The 21148-nt window shown below is 40.0% G+C and overlaps 1 protein-coding gene across 1 annotated transcript in view; it reads right to left on the bottom strand.

The window, feature by feature from the left end:
* Nucleotides 1–5438: 5438 nt before the first annotated feature.
* The window catches only part of LOC140244318 (monocarboxylate transporter 13-like), a 37947-nt gene continuing 22237 nt past the window's right edge, over nt 5439–21148 (bottom strand). Inside the window, exons 2-5 of the mRNA XM_072323962.1 lie at nt 16416–16667; nt 9479–9619; nt 6620–7594; nt 5439–5951 (exon numbers count right to left, since the gene is read on the bottom strand). Of these exons, the coding sequence (XP_072180063.1) occupies nt 5746–5951; nt 6620–7594; nt 9479–9619; nt 16416–16620 (1527 nt within the window). The 5' untranslated portion in view covers nt 16621–16667 and the 3' untranslated portion in view covers nt 5439–5745. The remainder of the gene's footprint in view (nt 5952–6619; nt 7595–9478; nt 9620–16415; nt 16668–21148) is intronic.

Genomic DNA, 21148 nt, shown 5'->3' with positions numbered 1-21148 from the left:
GCACATGACACAGATAATCCACGAGACATGAATTTCTTCGGTTGCTGGTGGCAAAACTTCAGTTTCATTGACATCATGTACTCTCTTAAAAAAATCGAGTGAAAATATTCACTCTTAAAGGAGTGAATACAAAAAAGAGTGAAATTAGAGTGAAATTGGAGTGAATTTTGAGTGAAAATGTTCATTTTCACTCGTTTTGGAGTGACGTCAGGGATCACTCCAAAATCTTCGAGTGATCCCTGAGGTCACTCCAAAATGAGTGAAAATGAACATTTTCACTCAAAATTCATTCCAATTTCACTCTAATTTCACTCTTTTTTGTATTCACTCCTTTAAGAGTGAATATTTTCACTCGATTTTTTTAAGAGAGTAGGAGAAGAATGAGGACCATCAATAGTCAACATTAAAACAGCGTGCGGAAGAATCTCTCATTCTCTTGACATTGGTTCGAAATACATAAAAAACAGGGATCATCTTATTTTTCGTAACACCCAATAATGTCATACCGTTTGGCAAAAATGCGCACGTAACACACACACACACACAATTTTATTTTCCTGTTAGACTTCCCTCCAAAAATGTTCACGAGTCTGGGTGTAATGGCATAATATGTGATTATAATTACATTATATACACACATATGTATACAGTATAATCTTATGTATATTCATACATTTTACTGAAGAAAATCATGACAATAACGAACCGGTTCACTTTTAAAGCGCGCGGGGGGGGGGGGGGGGGGAGGGGTAATTTTGAAAGGAATATCGATGCCACTTCGGATCCACTTCCATTCATGCATTCCCAGATCGATGTTATCTCGTTCCGGTTTTCAGTAGAAAATAGACACGCATCTGTTCAACACATTAGTGTGTGTGACCAAGGCATTAAAAAAAAAAAAACAAGGACGTGAAGTAACTGATCATTCGCTTCAGCCGGTCAATATTAACGAGACAGGTAGCTGAACTGGCCTCTCTGTCCCCTCCCAAAGGAAATCCAAACCCAAAGAGAAATGTGGATTGAGTGAAAGCAGCAACATCAGTAGAACAAATCAGTGAAAGTTTGAGGAAAATCAGACAATCGTTGCAAAAGTTATGAATCTTGAAAGTTTTGATGTTGGAAGTGCTGGACTAGGAGACTACTAGAAGTTATGACGTATGTGTGGACAACAATATAAAGAAAATATAAAGGGAATTCCACATTTTTTTTTTTCATGAAAATTACACTTTCCATCAACTTGATAATGGTATATTATGTTAAGGGTAGCAATATTCCCCCTGCTTTCTGAAAGCGTTTAGTCAAGTGCCCTTTCATTATGCTAGAAAAGTTTTTTTTTTTTTTGTGGAATTCCCTTTATGTTTTCTTTATATTGTTGTCCACACATGACATCATAACCTCTAGTAGTCTCCTCATCCAGTGGTTTCAACACCAAAATTTAAAAATTCATAACTTTTGCATCGATTGATTTTCCTCAAACTTTCACTGATGTGTTCTACTAATGTTGCTGCTTTCACTCAATCCGCATTTCTCTTTGGGTTTGGGTTTCCTTTAATAGAGTAAAGAGAGAGAGAAAAAAAGGTTCAAATATCATTACACTTCAAGAGGTCCCAACGTCATCAATCAATGCCATATCATCCTACAACCGTGTTCATCAATAAATAAAAGTTACTGAAAATATCGAAAACTCTGTTAAGCGAGTGAAATCTTGTATCAAAAAGGTCAACAATGTGTCGACCTATGCGTAAGTCGACATTCTCTTATTATGAAGTCGATAAAATAGATTTTCTCTTACTGGAGGTAAGATAACTCTACAAAAATAGCTTAAGGGCAAACATTTTGTGAATTGCATATCAAAATCACATACATTCATAACAAATATACATCACACCGTTGTAACGTTTATATACAGTAGATATACTTCATATTATGTTTAGATTATGGATATGAGCCTCTCTTTCAGTCTCTACAGCATACAAACACTTCCATACAAACATTTTTGCGAAATGTTCTGTTTGTTCTGTGTGTGTGTGTGTGTGTGCGTGTGTGTGTGTGTGTGTGTTTTACATCACCTGCACACTAAACACTAATAAGGTAGTTTGTATTTCTATAGTAAAGAACGTGTCAGATTTTTGTCACAGCACTCAAAGTACTCTTGCGGCAAGTGAAAGTATGAATTGACAACACATGACATTCGACATGTATTTACAACATCAAAAATCCTTGTCAAAGAGAAAACATGTTGGAGAGGGACTATAGCTAAAAGGGAGACCACAATAAATGTGAAGATTTCAGATCAGATTTACAGGGGATGGCTAGTAACTGAACAGTGGGAATCAGTGGGAATGCTGGGGATGATTGTTCCAATTCTTGTGGGATCCATTTAAGAGTACAATATATATCTATTGTTGTGTGAAAATTATTTGCTTCAGACAGGTCTCATATTCAAGTAATGTGCATTTTAATGCCCCGTCACTGTACAGGCATGTTAACCTGGAAACATTTAATTGCACATTACTTGAATATGAGACCATTCTGAAGCAAATAATTTTCACACAACAATAGATATATAATGTACTCTTAAATGAATCCCACAAGGATTGGAACAATCATTCCCCAGCATTCCCACTGATTCCCACTGATCAGTTACTAGCCATCCCCTTTAAGACCAGATTTCAGAGCAGATTTCAGATTTCAGATGTGAAGATTTCACAATCATGGGCGGTGAGTTAGCTCAGCCGGTAGCGCGTCTGCCTCACTATCCAAAGGACCCCGGTTCGATTCCCGGTCCTACTGCGTAGTGTTGTGTGTAATCATACCGTCCCTTCTAGTAAGAGGCAAAACACTCTGTCCCTCGGATAGCACATTAAATAAAGGTCCCCTGTGTGAGAGAGTCACAACTCATGCACGTAAAAGATCCCGCTACATCCATTCATCGCAAAGAGCAGGGTGTTTAACCCGGTGAAGTGGTCCCGTCTTACACCCAACTGGACCCCATGGAAGACCAGCTATTGCAGCTGAACATGGGTTATCAAGCCATCTTCTCAGATGGAAATGAAGCAAACAAACAAACAAACAAACAAACAAAACCACATTTGATGTGACCTTGTCTCCAAACTACATTTTATAAGGAGATTGCCTCTCAGTTAAGCTCTTCGGGTTAATATATGTATCTTCTTTAACTCTCTGCGTGCCGATGATATTACCTGTTTATAGTATAGGTTTACACGTGCGAGTTGTGCATATTCTACTCATTGGCAGAGAAAGGGTTAAATATGCTTTAAAGAGAAAAGTCCTTTTCCATTTGACTGTATTGTTCGTTACTTGCTTACTTATGTGTTCTTGGTTTTACAGAACTGAATGAATTCAATTGATCAGAACCTAGAATTACAGCACAAAACGAAGAAAGGAAATCCGACATAGGTAATAAGCGTTGTATGGCGCAACTTAAGTCAAATGCGTAATTGTATTCAATGCTATTTATCTCAATATACAGGTATAATGCAACATACGTGTCTAATACAGTGTAATACAAATAATTGTATCATCAATATAGATTGAATGATTAGTCTAACAGCTTTGGTTCGCAAACTTTCGTCCCAACCCTATCATGTTGCATACAATCTAAAAGCGATGTCTTTAATGATTCAAGACAGTCACATACAATTGACTTTTCTGGTAGCAAGGGAAGGCTCGCAATAGTTTCCATTCACAAAAATCCAGTTGATTACACGTAAATCATTTTAACGACAGCAAAGACAGTTCCTTGTACGCCGTGAATCAGCGGCTTTCGACAAGACACCGATCTGACAAGAGAAGTTTTACTCAGCTTCATTAAAAACATGTATTGGTATATGGTCTGGCAAACCTTAGTCACTGGGTATTTACTACAGCTTTTTATTGCAAGCAAATCTCGAGAAATCCCTGAAATATTTGCCGGATACAGTGCACTCCCGTTATATCGCATACTGTCATAGCCAAATCTCGCATGCAAAAAAGTTAAATTCAAGTCCCCAAAATGATCATTTATTCATCTCTATAATTTTATTTGTTCGGCCATAAAGAAATGTCGATATAGTGAAAGAAATTAAAAACCGCCGGTCTTGAGGACTTCGTTGTAACGAGAGTATTTTCACGTTCCCATCAGATTCAGACACAGTTGTAGAATTAATCGAACATACTGATGCAAACGCGAAAGAACAAAATAACGGGATAATGAGGTATAAGCTAAATGATTCTCAATGAGGTGTTGAAAATCCCACACTTGGTCTATAGGATTCGACATGTTCAAGAAGACAATATTCTTTTCTTTTTCTGCTCATCCTTAAAACACATAAAATCCATAAAACACGTCGAAAATAATCTGTCATTTTGTGCATCATCTATTAGTCGAGTATTTGATGGAAATGAACTTTCAATAATGGACCCGTATCAGCAGCGACAAGAATTATGTGAGGAAAATATGTATATAAATACGTATACATTGTAATTGACCGATACATTATGCAATTATGCGCTTTGTACACGTAGTTCCAATGTGCATTTTTACAAAATGGTGCACTCTGCAGTTGCTTCCTATTTGTTTTATAGTTATCTGTATAAGCTGTTATTTTCGTGAGGGTCTAATTTTCGCGAATTCCGCGAACCACAGTCGGATCGCGAATTTAACAACACGCGAAAATGTCGCGTTGCACAAAGGTAATACTGCATTTACGACACCGTTGTGTCAATTCGCGAAAACAACATCCCGCGAAAATGTCTCTGACCTCCTCATTCGCGAAATACTTGTACGCAAAAATAACAGCTTTTCCAGTACCCGATTATGATTGCGTTCTGCAAGCCTCTTATTCTATCACTGACATTCCCGGTCAGCGATCGTTCTAGACAAGTTCGGAGACATTTGTCGAGAATTTGTTGCATTTGGCACTACTTTCCATATGGAACTTCAGCGAAAGAAACAAAATTGAATTCTGCCCTTCGAATGATTACCCATGGTTAAAAAGTTCACAGGTTATAACTATGCTCATTGTGTTTATAATAAACATAAAATTCCTTCGTTGTCGCAGAAGGGCACTCCTTGAAAGTTTGGGCAGGAAAATATATACAGCTCTGACAAATTCAGAAACATACTTCCACCAACCATGTCTAGCACGAGTTACAGACAGTTAAGAGACATGTTTTGCTCCATAAAACGGAGAGAGATACTGTAAAGTTGATTCTAGCGTTATCATGATTTTATTATCATTTTTTTTTTTAACTGAAGTAAACTGAACTGAACTGAATTGAACTTCCAAGGCAAGATTTCAACGCGATAACAAAACAATACAGGAGAAGATTCGAAATAATATTTCCAGCCATTGCAGAATAATGATACAATTATTTCAGGTGGCGATTTTTTTTTCTTCCCTTCATTTTCTCTCTATTATAATCTTTTTTCTTCGTTCTTTCTTTCTTTAAAAAACCGGTAGTGTGGAGATGTATGGAGTGGGAAGGCTGGTCCGGCTCGGATATAATCGAATCCTCGTTACAAATTGTGTATAGCTTTATCACTGACAGACTGATCTCTATATAAAAGTACACACACAGCCGCAGCATCTCGACCGGAGTCGACCGTTACCGGTGAGCCTACGCTTCGATACACATATTCGCTGACCGGTGCTGTCCGTGGTTTTCGAATGTACCCCGGTGCGCAGTGAATGAATTGGACCACCCATGGATCCCCACGCTACCGGCTCTTTTGAGGCAAAGTCACAGCTTTGCAGCAGACACGGAGCACGGTGAATCGTCTGGATCGGAAGTGACCACATCACCGTTGACCGGACTCGCCCGTTGTCGGCCGGTGTCCAGCCGTCTGGCCAGAATGAGGCCACACGCCAGGCTGAGGGTGACCAGCATGATGCCACCGAGAACCATGAAGACCGTCTCGAAACTCTGCGTGACGTCAAAGAGGAACCCTGTGGGTGTGTCAAGGGGAAGAGGGTGAGAATATTTTACAGCTGGTCCGGAAATTATTCACAGGTGTCGCCGGACAAAGGCAGGATTCTCTTTAATCTCTACTACAAACAAAAGACATGGTCAAACTAGCATTACACTTGTATTTATACAAGATTTGATACGACAGTGTCTACCTCATTGGGTAAACGAGTATGGCACAACTGCAATGTCAACAGTAGGTTGCTTACATATTTTCTTTCTTTTTTTTTTTTGCCTAACGTGTAAATGGGTGGGTTAAACGGTGAAAGGAAAATGAAACTCAAATATAAATGTGAATTAATTGAGAAAATGCAGCAGTTATATGAATACATCAGAGAAGTTGGAAGAAAATCAGACAATAATCCGTTCAACAAAAGATATGAATTTTCAAAGTTTTGGTGCAGTAATTGCTGGATGAGAAGGCTACGACACTATGTAACGTCAGAAAGCAGGGGGAATGATATTACTTCAAACATAATTATGTCAGCAGCAAGTAGAGGGAATGTGTACTTTCAATAAAAATGAACATTTTAGACAGATTACAAGACAACATCGTTCTGGGCAAGCAATCGAGGTGAGAGTTTCCCGAGGGAAATGTTCCCCAGGTATATGTATATCTTCCGGTACTGATCCACAATGTAATTTTTACCTGAAAAGGGGCCTGCAATGAGTGTCCCTATTCCTTCCAGGGCAAAGGTGAAAGCAATGGCTCCTTGAAAGTTCTCCGGGGACACGATGACCGCTACCACCGCATCGACGACCACGGAGGTACCGTAGAGACTCCCTCCAATGAAAAATGAACATATAAGCAGGTAAGGGAGTGTTGACTGCAGAGTCTGGATGAACAATGTCAAAGACCCACAAAGACTAAACGCAGCCATGAGGTGGGGGCTCCATAGAGGGCGCTTTTGAAAGACGAGACCTTGTATCATGCAGGATACTATACCTCCCATGGCCCCTGCAGCAGCGAGGTAGGCAGCCGCGAAAGATTCCACGCCTACTGAGATGGCGTACGACGTAACAAAGAGAACCCAGCCATAGTTGGTGATGGAAGACAGAATTAGAAAGGGTAGCAAAATGAACGTAAAATGTTTCTCTTCGCGGAAAACCCTTAAGTCAAATTGGTCGGTGAAAACACTCAGGAAGTCTGACAAATATGATTTTACTGCTTCCTCTTTTACAAACTCGCCATTATTCACTGAGACTGTCACGCTGTCGGTTTCCTTCATCTCCGAACATTTTGATATTGCTTCTTGACGACTGTGCTCCGGCTTTACGAAACCGTCTGACGCGTGACTCTGGCAGTTCGTGACGGCAGAGCCATCAGTGAGTTCGTATGTGCGCTCAAGACTGGAGTCCCTCCGCTCAGCTCTGGGTTGGTGTGCCACACGTGGAGGTCGGAGGACTGCTCCGATGGGAAGCTCGTTGAGAAGGAGGCCGCCGAGCAGTAGAAGGGTTCCGTGGAGACCATACTGTTGGTAGAGCTCTGCCGTGACTAAGGGCAGCAAAGTGGACCCGGCTGCGATGCCTATTAAAGCCAGGGAGTTCATGGCACCAAACTTCTCCAGGTAGTGCTGCTGCAGCGTGATCGCCGTTCCCAGGTTACTGGTGGCAGCGAAGAGACCTGAAAAAAAATGGGAGCAGACCAACGGTGTTTAACATGTATTACTTAATTCCAAGACGCCAAAAAGGAATATTCAGTCAACCTTATCTAAGTCAACCTCGAGACGAGCTACTCATAATGTGTGCTTATCTAATACGTAGGGAGTGTGAGATAAAGAAGATAGGTGCATCAGGAATATCCAGTTTCGACTCAAAACGAATCCTCTAGAAAGAATTATATAACAGCTGATGTATAGGGTGTCCATCGATTTGATTAAATACCAAACAACGCGGGGAGATTTCAAAAACACATCGCTTGTTGACGGTCGGAAAAAAAGACTGTGATTCGACGATTATGTTGTCTAAAACAAAACAAAAACAAAGCAAAAACAAAAACGCAAGCACTATGCCAACACTAAAACAAGATTGTTATGTTAACCGGATAGGGAAACCGTTTCAAAGCCAACGCGTCAAGTTGCCCCTAAATTTGAAGCATTTGCTGATACAAAGTTGAACAATGAAAAAAGCACGTGAGGTGCACAAGTTGTTTTCATGACAATGGCATGCAAAACAACATGTAAGAATAATGATTAAGACAATTGAAGGGGTGAAAATTATTGACATGAGAATCACACAAAACGGCAACTATTTAAAGACATGTACATAGTACGTGTTCACTTTGATATTGCCGTGTTGTGTCATTGGCAAGTACCGTGCAACATCCCATTAAGCCAAAGAATAAGCAATATTTTTCTTCTTGTTTTCATAGGAAAGAAAAGCAGTGATCCTGATAATCATTATCTTTTTATTGCTAGTTTTATAGGTTTAACATTGTCGGGGTTTATACTTTAAAGCGATCCTATCTCCAACGATCATCGCAAGGACATTAACAGCACACATCATACATAACGCATTACACAGAACTGTCAACATCCGATCGGGCTCTGACCTCAAGCACAAAAGTTATGGTAGATCCACAGATTATACCTTTTGTGAAGTCCCGCGCCATCGACCCTTGAACACGATACACCCATATCGAAGTTCAGGTAATGAGATCATACGAAATTCTTTTGTGCACCAGTTTTGAACAACAAACAATTCCCCCTTCCCCTTTAACAAGCCTATACAGGAAAAGATATAACCTGCTTCTATAGATTTGTGCGCACATATTAAGTATTTTCCTTGTATCTGCAAAGAGCAGTCCTCTTAAATTACAGATCCTGATTTCCAGGTGCACCTGGGGATGTTTCATCAATTTAGTCAGCGCTGACAAGTTGTCAGTCTCTGACAATTTCAGCAAAATCCTTAGTTTTGATAGGCTGAGATGCTCTGGTCACTGACTGTTACCATGGTAATTGTCAGAGACTGACAACTTGTCAGCGCTGACAACTTTCATGAAACGGTACCCTGTTCATCCACCGAGTCCTGCACGTAACATTATAACATTATCATCTTGCCATCATTTAATTAGTACCTCTGAATATGACTGCATGTCTTTCATCAAAAAAAGTTCATTGGATGGAATTGCTTAATTTATTAGACCTGGAAAAAAAAATCAGACATAAATGGATATAGAAATACTGATAAGATATAGAAAAGCAGGAATTCAATCTCCCGAAGTGTGTTGCCAAATTAAAAATTGATTATACATCAAACATTTGAGAGACTTTTGAAAATGGCACAACCGAAACAAATAATTCTAATCATATGAGCAACAAAGGGCTCAAATGATAGACTTTTCTCACTTTTCATTAATAAGAAACACCGACAGTGAATAGGAAAGCATTAATATACTGAGATACAGTACAGTTATGTGGTTTCTTCAACTTGATGTATTAAAGCGCTTTTTTTTTTGCGTGATTCAAAAGCTATCAGTGACGTAACAACGTGTGATGTATCAACATACCTGCTGAGACAAAGAAGAATGACGAGGCAGCGAGGGATTGGCAGAAGGCGGTGCATACGATGCAGACACCCGACGCCAGGCCGCCTACCATGGCGATTGGGCGTGTCTCCATCTTCTTTACCAAGGGATTCACCACCAGACCTGGGCCAGATGGGAAAGGGTTATACGTTTTTGTTTAAATAGTTCTAAAATGTGAGTTTGGGATAAAAACAACCAATAAGAAAATGTTAATCATTATAATCAATGTTTAAGTATTGTTAGATATACAAAATAAGAGCAATCATAGTAAAATTGTTGTAGAACAAACCGTCTACAGTTATGGTTCATTGAGAAAAATGGTGATACATGTATCTTGTTATATTTTAGCCTTTGTTGCCATTTTTTTAATGGTAGGATGTATTGTGATACAACTGACCTAATGCATCACACGTGACATCTTGAACATTTTGAAATCACTACTCCTATAAGATAAGCAATACCTTTTTAAAGGCATTATTTACCACTTGTTTATGAAACAAAAACCCATCTTTAGTGCTTCAAAATAATTCAAAAATGTGAGCTGGGGACAGAAACATCCAGCGTAAAAATGTTTATCAGTTATGTTTTAAAAAGGAAGAACGTTTACAGTTGAGCAAGTTGTTATCATAATAGTCGTGGCACCGTTTTGCCCCACTGCTAATAGTACTGGTTATACTGTACTCAAAAGGTTACAGTACAAGCATTATATGAAACGGCAGAAGAAGTTAAGCGGCAATGTAGTCCATAGGAAAAAAAAAACCAATATTGGAAGGATCCACGGTGTGAAAGAATTGGTAAAAGTGCTGGTAGAAGCAATCACCGCAGTGATATCAGTACAGGCAAGAGGGAGAAAAGGAGTACCATTAGTCGACTGCAGTACTAGCAGGAGTATAAAAGCATAGACGTGGCTCTCTTTCAACCTCTTTGGTGGTAGTGTCATGTTAGAAAAACAGTGTTGAAAGTAGTACTTTATGATGTTGCAGGTATTATTTGTCTAGTAGTAGTAGTAGTAGTAATAGTAGTAGGACGAGTAAGAGTAGAGGTACAAGTGATGGAGTAGAAGAAAAAACAAACAAACAAACGAACGAAGAAACAAAGAAGCAAACGAGCAAGTCGATAGCTGTAGTTATACTCACATTTGCAGTATACATAGGGCTACTTTGAACACGATGACTATACGGAAACAAAGTAATAATCATGATTATAATAACAGTGATAGTTGTAGTACTATACTTTACTACTAGTTAGGAATCGGTAGTAGCTTTAGTTGTGAAGACAGTGACATCATGCGCATTTAAACAGTTAGTATTCTAGCTGCCCTTGTTTAATAGAGCTGGCAAATGTAGAGTGAGGAGAAGGAACAGGAGGAGGAGAAGTGACAAGTTCCATGGGGGTCTAGGACTTGTCCCCCGGAGGACAACTCCCCCGGGGACTACTCCCACCTGACAACTCCCCCGGAGGACTACTCCCCCGGAGGACTACTCCCCCGGAGGATGTCTCCCCCGGAGGACGACTCCCCCGGAGGACGACTCCCCCGGGGGACAACTGCCCCGGGGGACAACTGCCCCGGGGGACAACTCCCCCGAGGACAACTCCCCCGGGGGACAACTCCCCCGGAGGACAACTCCCCCGGGGGACCACTCCCCCGGAGGACCACTCCCCCGGGGGACAACTCCCCCGTGGGACAACTCCCCCGGAGGACAACTCCCCCGGGGGACAACTCCCCCGGAGGACAACTCCCCCGGAGGTCAACTCCCCCGGAGGACAACTGCCCCGGGGACGTCTCCTGGGGGACAATCCCATACTGAACAGAGATTTTTTTTTTGTGTGTGTGTGTCCTAGAAATTAGAATTAAATTCATCTGTGTAAAAGCAGTATTCTTTTTAAATAAAATTTAAATTAAAGTTGGCGTTACCGAAGACACGTCCATCTTTATAACAAAGTTTTTGAAATCTCAGCACAAAGTTTTTACCATTGTACACGCTACATGTAATGTCGAAAAAAGTAGAAACGCAGGTCCATTTTATCACTGAAAATTGGTCAAGAGATAAACACATTGACGGATACACGCTTTTGAGGGGAGAGTTCATTCCTTAGCATGTACCTGTTATTCTTCATTATTTTATAATATTTTAAGACGTATCAGGACAACTCCCCCGGAGGACTAGTCCCCCGGGGACTACTCCCACCTGACAGTTCCCCCGGAGGACCACTCCCCCGGAGGACGTCTCCCCCGGAGGACTACTCCCCCGGAGGACGTCTCCCCCGGGGGACAACTCCCCCGGGGGACTACTCCCCCGGGGGACTACTCCCCCGGAGGACAACTCCCCCGGGGGACAACTCCCCCGAGGGACCACTCCCCCGGAGGACCACTCCCCCCGGGGGCAACTCCCCCGGGGGACAACTCCCCCGGGGGACAACTCCCCCGGGGGACAACTCCCCCGGGGGACAACTCCCCCGGGGGACAACTCCCCCGGAGGACAACTCCCACCTGACAACTTCCCCGGGGACGTCTCCTGGGGGACAATCCCATAACTGAACAGAGATGTTTCTTATTCGTGTCCTAGAAATTGAAATTGAATTCATCTGTGTAAAAACAGTATTCTTTTTATACAGAATTTAAATTAAAGTTAACGTTACCTAAGACACGTCCATCTTTATAACAAAGTTTTTGAAATCTCAGCACAAAGTTTTTATTTTTGTACACGCTACATGTAATGTCGAAAAAAGTAGAAAAGCAGGTCCATTTTATCACTGAAAGTTGGTCAAGAGATAAACACATTGACGGAAACACGCTTTTGAGGGGAGAGTTCATTCCTTAGCATGTACCTGTTATTCTTCATTATTTTATAATATTTTAAGAAGTCCATTCTTTGATGATTTTCCTTTTCTTTTTGCAATTCATGATTATGATAAGGAATATGTTAAATGAAAGAAAGATATTATTCAGAGGGGTGAAGGCTCAAATTTTTGAGTTTCTTCAGTTTGTCTCCCTCTACAAAGGAATAATTTATGTTGTTAGAAATACCCTTTTAATGGGGTTATGATTTTCATCTTAGATTCTTATGATAGTTACTATCATATATGTCACTGTCAGTAATACTTTATTGTGCAATTTTCGTTTGTTATGTTGACTGTGAATTTATCTGAACGTCATTACAATTCTTAATGTCGGAGAAATAATTGACAGAAAAAAATATGAATATTCTGTGCCTGAAAAGACTTGAACGTGTAAAAAGGTAATATCTTCCAACAGCCCTGGGAAAGCACACCCGCACGACCAACACAAATCTCTCAACCACAAAGATGGGATGATTCGAGTTTCAATTAATTGAAAATTGAGTTTTGTTTCACACAGTTTTATTTGATAACGTTTGAACATGGAAAACAAAAACAAAAAAAAAATGTCTAGCGTAAGAGTAATTGAAGTTAGTATGCAAACAACACTTTTGCACGTAATGGTATACCGGAGATTGTGGTATCAGATAATGGTACACAGTTTACAAGTGACCAGTTCAAAGAGTTTGCTTGTCAGTACCAATTCAAGCATGTCACGTCTTCATCACTTTCTACATAGCAATGGGAAAGTTGAAGAGACAGTACAAATCGCAATGTCTAATGATAAAGGCAATGAGAGATGGAACAGATCCAGGTTTGGCATTTCTTGACTATCGGAACACACCGATCGATGGGCTAGATGCTAGTCCTGCACAATTGTTGATGCAGAGGAGGACAAGGACCACCCTGCCAACAGCTAGTCAGCTGCTGAAACCAAAAGTAATAAAGAATGTGCAAACAAAGCTGACCAAGAAACAAAAGTGCAGTAAAATTACTTTGATCGAAGCGAAAAGCGTTGTTGTTTCAAAGACAAAGTTTCTAAGAAGTTGCATAGTTGAATGTGAAGGAAAAATGCTCCTGTCAAAACAGAATTGACATCAGAAGAGGTACAGCGGAAAACAATCCTTAATGCAACAAAGCTAGATGACTCAACATAATATCGTATCACAAGATCAGGTCAAAAATATGGACCAGTGTAAAAACTTATCTATTTTATAGGATAGATACCGGAATTTGACGGGAAATGAAATGACAATGATCACGGGATTGTGATAATGTTTAGATGTTGAACTATTCATCTGGAGAGTAGAGTTGGTTACATTTTGAGTGCAATAAAAGTGTTTCATCTAACTTATCAAAAGTAACAGCTTTGTCGGTTATTATAAGAGAAACAATGATTAACGTTTCTTCAAAGACAAAAATAACACATTTCTAAAAGTGAACAAAAGTACAGTTTACAAAACAATCAGAAGTATTCCTCCAAGTGTGAAGAGCGAGATTGAACTTACGTCGTTATAAGAGTGCGTTGTAATGTGTCATACAAAGCCGTGATATCTCAATATTGAAGTGAAGTGTTACTCACTTTACAAGTATCAGTAATGTTTGTGTTTATAAGATGTGTTGCTATGATTACACATGTAGTAAAGTTGAATGTAAGATATAAGATATGGCAAGTCAAACACGCCCATACAAGACGTATTTCCATTATTACTCAAATAGGACAAGTATATTGTGTGAACAACGTATCAAATAATTGCCATGATAATCCTAAAAAGACAATGGCTTATTAATTAAGTTTCAGTGGTAGTTGATAAATGAAAAAATCTGTGTCAAAAAGAGAAACTTTACTTTTCTACAAAAAGGGAGATGCCAAATGTTTGAAATTAGTACAGTTTGAACGCAGAGACTAGTGCCTAGCTATGCAGCACCAACCAATCCACACAGAGATGATGCTGTTGCTATGCTCTATAGTTACCCCTCTCGAGAAACCCCGGAGGTAGATGTACTACCTCAGCAAACTTCCTTACTTGCACCCAAGACCTAGAAGAATAAAAACATATCAGCCTATCACCTGCGTGTTAACAAAATGTGCACATATACTTTTTGATCAGTGTCCGTTTCTTCCCTTGGGCATCCGATGCAATCGATATCGCTAAAGCATTTGCATTGTTCAAACTCGTCTTGATTGTAATACAACAAATTACTGCCAAGATCGTGTGCTTATTCTGACTGATTAAAGAAACAACTAAGGAACTCTCTAAATAACAGGCTAAATATTACAGTCGTCATCCCTTGATATCTCTTAGAGATGGGCTAAAGAGGATGACATTTTCAGAACATGCTCATCACACCTTAGTTTGATGACTTTGTGCCTACTGACACCATTTTTGAAGAAAAAAAAAAGAACAAAAAATGCGAAATCCAGGGTGCCCCGGCCGAAAAGCTGGTCGCCGTTTCGGCTTTAAAAAGACATTTCTGGTTATAACTCGGCTATTTTTTGGTCAATTGTGATGGTTTTGGTGTCTAACCCCATGTTTTGGGGGTCAAGGAAATGGATTATAATGATAATTTTAGTGTAAAACCTAATCTTCCACATGATACTAACCTTTTGCCCATATTTAGGCATAAAATTTCCTTGCCTTTTACCCATACCCCAACTGCCATTTTTTGCATTTTTTCTGTATTTTTTCAAGTAGTATTGACTACCATACTCTTAATAACAAGTTCTAGCTATCAATCTGGTGTTTTCTACCAACAATAGTACAGCAAGGGTTATGTTATACGTGTGTCATGCAGATACCGGTATGTGGCTGGTGCATTCAGGATGCATGGTAACTGTGCAACCAGTGCTAATACTGTTTCTGCATTATAGTGCCTAATGACGGTTGGAAGATATTACCTTTTTACACGTTCAAGTCTTTTCAGGAACAGAATATTCATATTTCTTTCTGTCAATTATTTCTCCGACATTAAGAATTGTAATGATGTTCAGATAAATTCACAGTCAACATAACAAACGAAAACTGCACAGTGAAATTACTGACAATGACATACAGGATAGTAACTATCATAAGAATCTAAGATAAAAATCATAACCCCATTAAAAGGGTATTTCTAACAACATTCCTTTGTAGAGGGAGACAAACTGAAGAAACTCAAAAACTTGAGCCTTCACCCCTCTGGATAATATCTTTCTTTCATTTAACATATTCCTTATCATAATCATGAATTGCAAAAAGAAAAGGAAAATCATCAAAGAATGGACTTCTTAAAATATTATAAAATAATGAAGAATAACAGGTACATGCTAAGGAATGAACTCTCCCCTCAAAAGCGTGTTTCCGTCAATGTGTTTATCTCTTGACCAACTTTCAGTGATAAAATGGACCTGCTTTTCTACTTTTTTCGACATTACATGTAGCGTGTACAAAAATAAAAACTTTGTGCTGAGATTTCAAAAACTTTGTTATAAAGATGGACGTGTCTTAGGTAACGTTAACTTTAATTTAAATTCTGTATAAAAAGAATACTGTTTTTACACAGATGAATTCAATTTCAATTTCTAGGACACGAATAAGAAACATCTCTGTTCAGTTATGGGATTGTCCCCCAGGAGACGTCCCCGGGGAAGTTGTCAGGTGGGAGTTGTCCTCCGGGGGAGTTGTCCCCCGGGGGAGTTGTCCCCCGGGGGAGTTGTCCCCCGGGGGAGTTGTCCCCCGGGGGAGTTGCCCCCGGGGGGAGTGGTCCTCCGGGGGAGTGGTCCCTCGGGGGAGTTGTCCCCCGGGGGAGTTGTCCTCCGGGGGAGTAGTCCCCCGGGGGAGTAGTCCCCCGGGGGAGTTGTCCCCCGGGGGAGACGTCCTCCGGGGGAGTAGTCCTCCGGGGGAGACGTCCTCCGGGGGAGTGGTCCTCCGGGGGAACTGTCAGGTGGGAGTAGTCCCCGGGGGACTAGTCCTCCGGGGGAGTTGTCCTGATACGGTTCCATGGGACTTGCTCTCAGCACACGTGGCCTGGTGAGGGGAAAGAAGCCCTCGTCATAGCCTTGGCGGCCCGACGGCCGGCCGTACCTTCTCAACCTACTTACACATAAGCTGCGTGAATGCTGCGTTGAGGGACATGACGAGCCCCAGGGTCGTGTAGTTCGTCGCTAGTTGGACAATCATGGCAGGCACCAGCACGCCAAAGGACTTGATGACTCCCTTGCGGATGAAGGCGTCGAAGAACCTGGCGGCCAGCACCAGACGACGGCGACATCGATCTCGCTGGAGGCAGGTCGGCTTCGCCTCCATGGTGCAATCTCCTAACTCTCTCCTTCTCCGATGCCGCACAGATAAGCCTGCAGACGACATGCAAACGGACGATATAATGATATTTGCGTAAATTCTGTGTAAACACATGCATTCAACTTATGTACCGCACGAGTGCACTAACTCTATAATGCCAGGGAGGTGGAAAGAGACCTTCCACCTCCCTGATAATACACTGTACTGTTCCATGAACATTACAGAGTCCTTATCGTTTGTATATTACCTCCTGCGATTACCTCGAACTGTATGCCTTATACAATTATTGTGCGTGTGTGTGTGATAAAAGAAAATGATATGCTTTGGGGTTCAGGTGCAGCCACGTAAACACAAACCTAGGCATTTTCTCCTCATGAAAACTCTTTACTGCATCAAATGCAGTCGTTGCACGCATTTCACCTTCTTCTGATGCTATTCTCATGCTTGAGATAAAAAAAAAACCGACAACAACACAATAGGCGTTTTCACATCAGCCCGATAAAAATCCAAGCTCGAAATATTTTCCGCGATTGCGAATTAGAGCGCTATTTCATTTCTTATTCACATCAGCCCGAAGAGGGGGTAGCCCGAATAGTTAAAAATTTTAAAATAGCTAATTCGACAGCTGAGTATGTGCAAACAGCATCAGTAATGTGTGTGTCCTCTCAAAAATTCCTCATGACTTGTGTGCAGTTTGCCTCGATCGATCGGGTCACACACGCTAGGCATAATGGATTCATCGCGCTAATTTCTCGAGTCGTTGTCACATTATCAAATAGCGCGCTACTATCCCGCTATTTCAGAAATTTCCCGAGTTGGAGTAGAGAAATTTTCTCGATCAGAGCGATACAATTAGCGCGGTAATTTGTGTTCACATTATCAAATAGCGCGCTATTTCGCTATCGGGAATATTTCCCAAGTCAGAAAATAGCGCGCTATTTGGAGACATCGGGCTGATGTGAAAACGCCTCATGAATATTGCTAACTGATCAGAGACTGGCTAATTTGAGTCGATATATACCCAACAACGAACCAGGTCAAATTTAGTGTTTTAACAAAGATATGAACAATATAAACATATAACAAAAGATATGATATATATATATATATATATATATATATATATATATATATATATATCATATCTGATTATCTGAATTTCTGAATTTCTTCCAGACCATACCCTGAGCATACAGAGAAAGAAGACCTTTGAACTACAATGATTACTTTGCACTAGATATCGGACATGAAATAGCAGACATGCAAACAGTATACGATGATGGACAGAGATATTAAACAAGACATTGTGTTCTCGATCTCGGATGCCTCCATCAAGTAGTAATCGTGGACATATAGGTTTTCCCGCCCAATTTCATCAGATTTGCATTCAAATTGAAGGAGAAGGCAAATTCAAGCGATTTCGGTCACTGATCCCCTCCCGCGGTACTTTTCCATTCTTTGAGCATTCAAATTCGTTTTATGCCATTCCTTTTAAATTCTATTTCGTTCAAATTAGAGAGGAATTCATTCAATTTAACGACTACAAAGAGACGTTCAATTTCGTCACAAGTACCAATTTCAATTTCATTTATAGGAACATAACTTCGCACTTTGAACGTTCGAATTCAATTAACACAGTTAATTTCAACGCGTTTCTACGAATCTTGTATTTCCCTGTGATATATTGGCTTATGATTTCTTTTTCATTTCAAAGTTTCATTTAATCTGTTAAATTCAATTGCTCTTTTACAGGGAATGGCCATACATCTTAATTTCTCGTATTCCACATCCATATTTAAATGTTGGATTCCATTCCTTCATTCCCGTGTATATGACAAATTTGGCTCAGCTGTAGACCTGTTTCATCCGCTCACCAATTCTGTCCATATTCGAGATATTCATGTAAACTCTGCTCTATACACTGTAAAAAGTCCGGTGTCAAATATGAAACACCTAGCTGGTGTTAAATTTCCGGTGCTCATTCATGGTGTTAGATTAACACCTCCGGGTGTCATTTCAAAATATAAAATTGTTTTTTGACTAGTTTCTTAGTTACTGCACTTCTTGTTAATTTTAAACTTCAACAAGACAAGAAAAAAATTTCCGATAAAGTACTTGATTTTTGAAAAAAATGTGTAAACACATTCACACCACAGTAACACCAGTTGGTGTGGTCTCCTATTGAAGCTGGACGGGTGTTATACCATTGAAATTAACACCACCAATATCAAATCAACACTATGCGGTGTCATTATTGAATTAACTCTAGCGCAGTGTCAAAAATATCACCAGCCACAGTGTCAAATTAACACCACGAAGTGCCAGGTGAACACTTTTTAACACCGTCACAATACATTTTCTACACCTGTGGGTGTGGTCCTCTATTGAAGCTTGCTCGGTGTTAGATTTAACACCCATAGTGTTAAATCTAACACCGATGTTTTTACAGTGTAGCAGCCGCGTATAAGTCATGTGTAAATAAAATGTATAGTGTAATTATATGTGTTTGAAAGTAAAGTTATACGAGCTATTATAGCTATCATCAGGCAAAAGTTCCATTCCACGGCACATTGACTTTGCATATTCAAACGTGCATTTCAAATTAGCAAAACCTCATAATTTCATAACTGTCTTAATTTCTATCCGATTTAATTTATCCGATTAATCCGATCAAAACTTCACTGTTGTGCTTGTAAAATGTTTCTCTTTCTTTTCAGACTAACTTTCAACTGGACCGCAATTACCCTTTAAGCGTTTCAAAAAAAAAAATACTCACTGAAGTATAGTACACCTGTTTGTACCAAATTATGATTTCAACATCACAATGCAGAAGTTCATGCAGCACTCATCACGCAGACGAACCCTATTCCCTGGTCACTTCGCTCCCTGACAATGTTTTATACTATCTTTTTTTTTTTTTTTTACTTTAAACAGTCCTATAGGCAGAGAATAATGCCTCGTAGGAATCGTAAGTCACCTGGTAGAATACATTGAGATACATGATGAGGAACAAGGAAAAGTAGAAATTATGCGGTGCGTAATATATGTCCCCGCCGGAAGTAGCATTTTGTAGCAAAATGTACAATATAGGTCAAAAATCAAGGTCAAAGGTCAAAGAAGTCAAAGGTCAAAATTCTGTGTAGAAGTTTTGAAGCCCTCATCTAGTGCCATCACATGAAGCAAACGGAATCGAAATCGGGTTAGAAATGGCGAAGGAGTAACATTTTGTAGCCAATGTACAATATAGGTCAAAAATCAAGGTCAAAGGTCAAAGAAGTCAAAGGTCAACATTCTGTGTAGAAGTTTTGAAGCCCTCACCTAGTGCCATCACAAAAAGCAAACGGAATCGAAATCGGGTTAGAAATGGCGAAGGAGTAGCATTTTGTAGCAAAATGTACAATATAGGTCAAAAATCAAGGTCAAAAATCAAAGAAGTCAAAGGTCAACATTCTGTGTAGAAGTTTAGAAGCTCTCACCTAGTGCCATCACATAAAACAAACGGAATCGAAATCGGGTTAGAAATGGCGAAGGAGTAGCATTTTGTAGCCAATGTACAATATAGGTCAAAAATCAAGGTCAAAGGTCAAAGAAGTCAAAGGTCAAAATTCTGTGTAGAAGTTTTGAAGCCCTCACCTAGTGCCATCACATAAAGCAAACGGAATCGAAATCGGGTTAGAAATGGCGAAGGAGTAGCATTTTGTAGCAAAATGCACAATACAGGTCAAAAAATCAAGGTCAAAGGTCAAAGAAGTCAAAGGTCAAAATTCTGTGTAGAAGTTTTGAAGCCCTCAAATAGTGCCACCACATAAAGCAAACGGAATCGACATCGGATTAGAAATGGCGAAGGAGTAGCATTTTGTATCAAAATGTACAATATAGGTCAAAGGTCAAGGTCAAAGGCCACAACTGAAATTCTGTGTAGAAGTTTCAAAGCTCCCATGTAGTGCTCTCATATAAAGCAAACAGAATCAAAATCGGCTCATAAATGACAGAGAAGTAGAAAATTGAACATTTTGATCATACACGGACGCACACACGGACACACGGACAAACACACGTACGGAGCCCGTTTCATAGTCCCCTGCTCGAACTTGTTCGGCGGGGACAAAAATAATTATATCCCAGAAGATATTCACATGAGTATCGATACATTAATTTTGATAAAGTAAAACGAAATTAATAATTGCTCGTCTTAATAGTAAGGCGAGATCTCTTGCAAAGACTGCAATCATTCTTAGCTATTGGATCGCTTCGATATTAAATTCAACAAGATTTTGTTTGAACTTGTGTATTCATGAAGTTGTTTTGTTCTTGTTTTGGTCTTGTGTATACTGATGTTTTCGAACCATTCGAAACCTATACAAAAATCAAAATTTGCAAAGCTAGAAAAGTTTATTGGAACCGTAAGTCTTCTTAACTGTTACAAGCATTTTGTACACACTATAAAACCTGAAGCATGCACAGTTAGAATTAACAAATGTTTATGTCACCTATATAGTCCGCAATTCGGCAGGCCCGAATAGCGATCTTGATC

Source organism: Diadema setosum, chromosome 21 (genome assembly GCF_964275005.1).
Source record: "Diadema setosum chromosome 21, eeDiaSeto1, whole genome shotgun sequence".
Classification (NCBI taxonomy): domain Eukaryota; kingdom Metazoa; phylum Echinodermata; class Echinoidea; order Diadematoida; family Diadematidae; genus Diadema; species Diadema setosum.
Note: the sequence above shows the minus strand (reverse complement) of the source record. Positions and strands in the feature narration are given on the sequence as shown.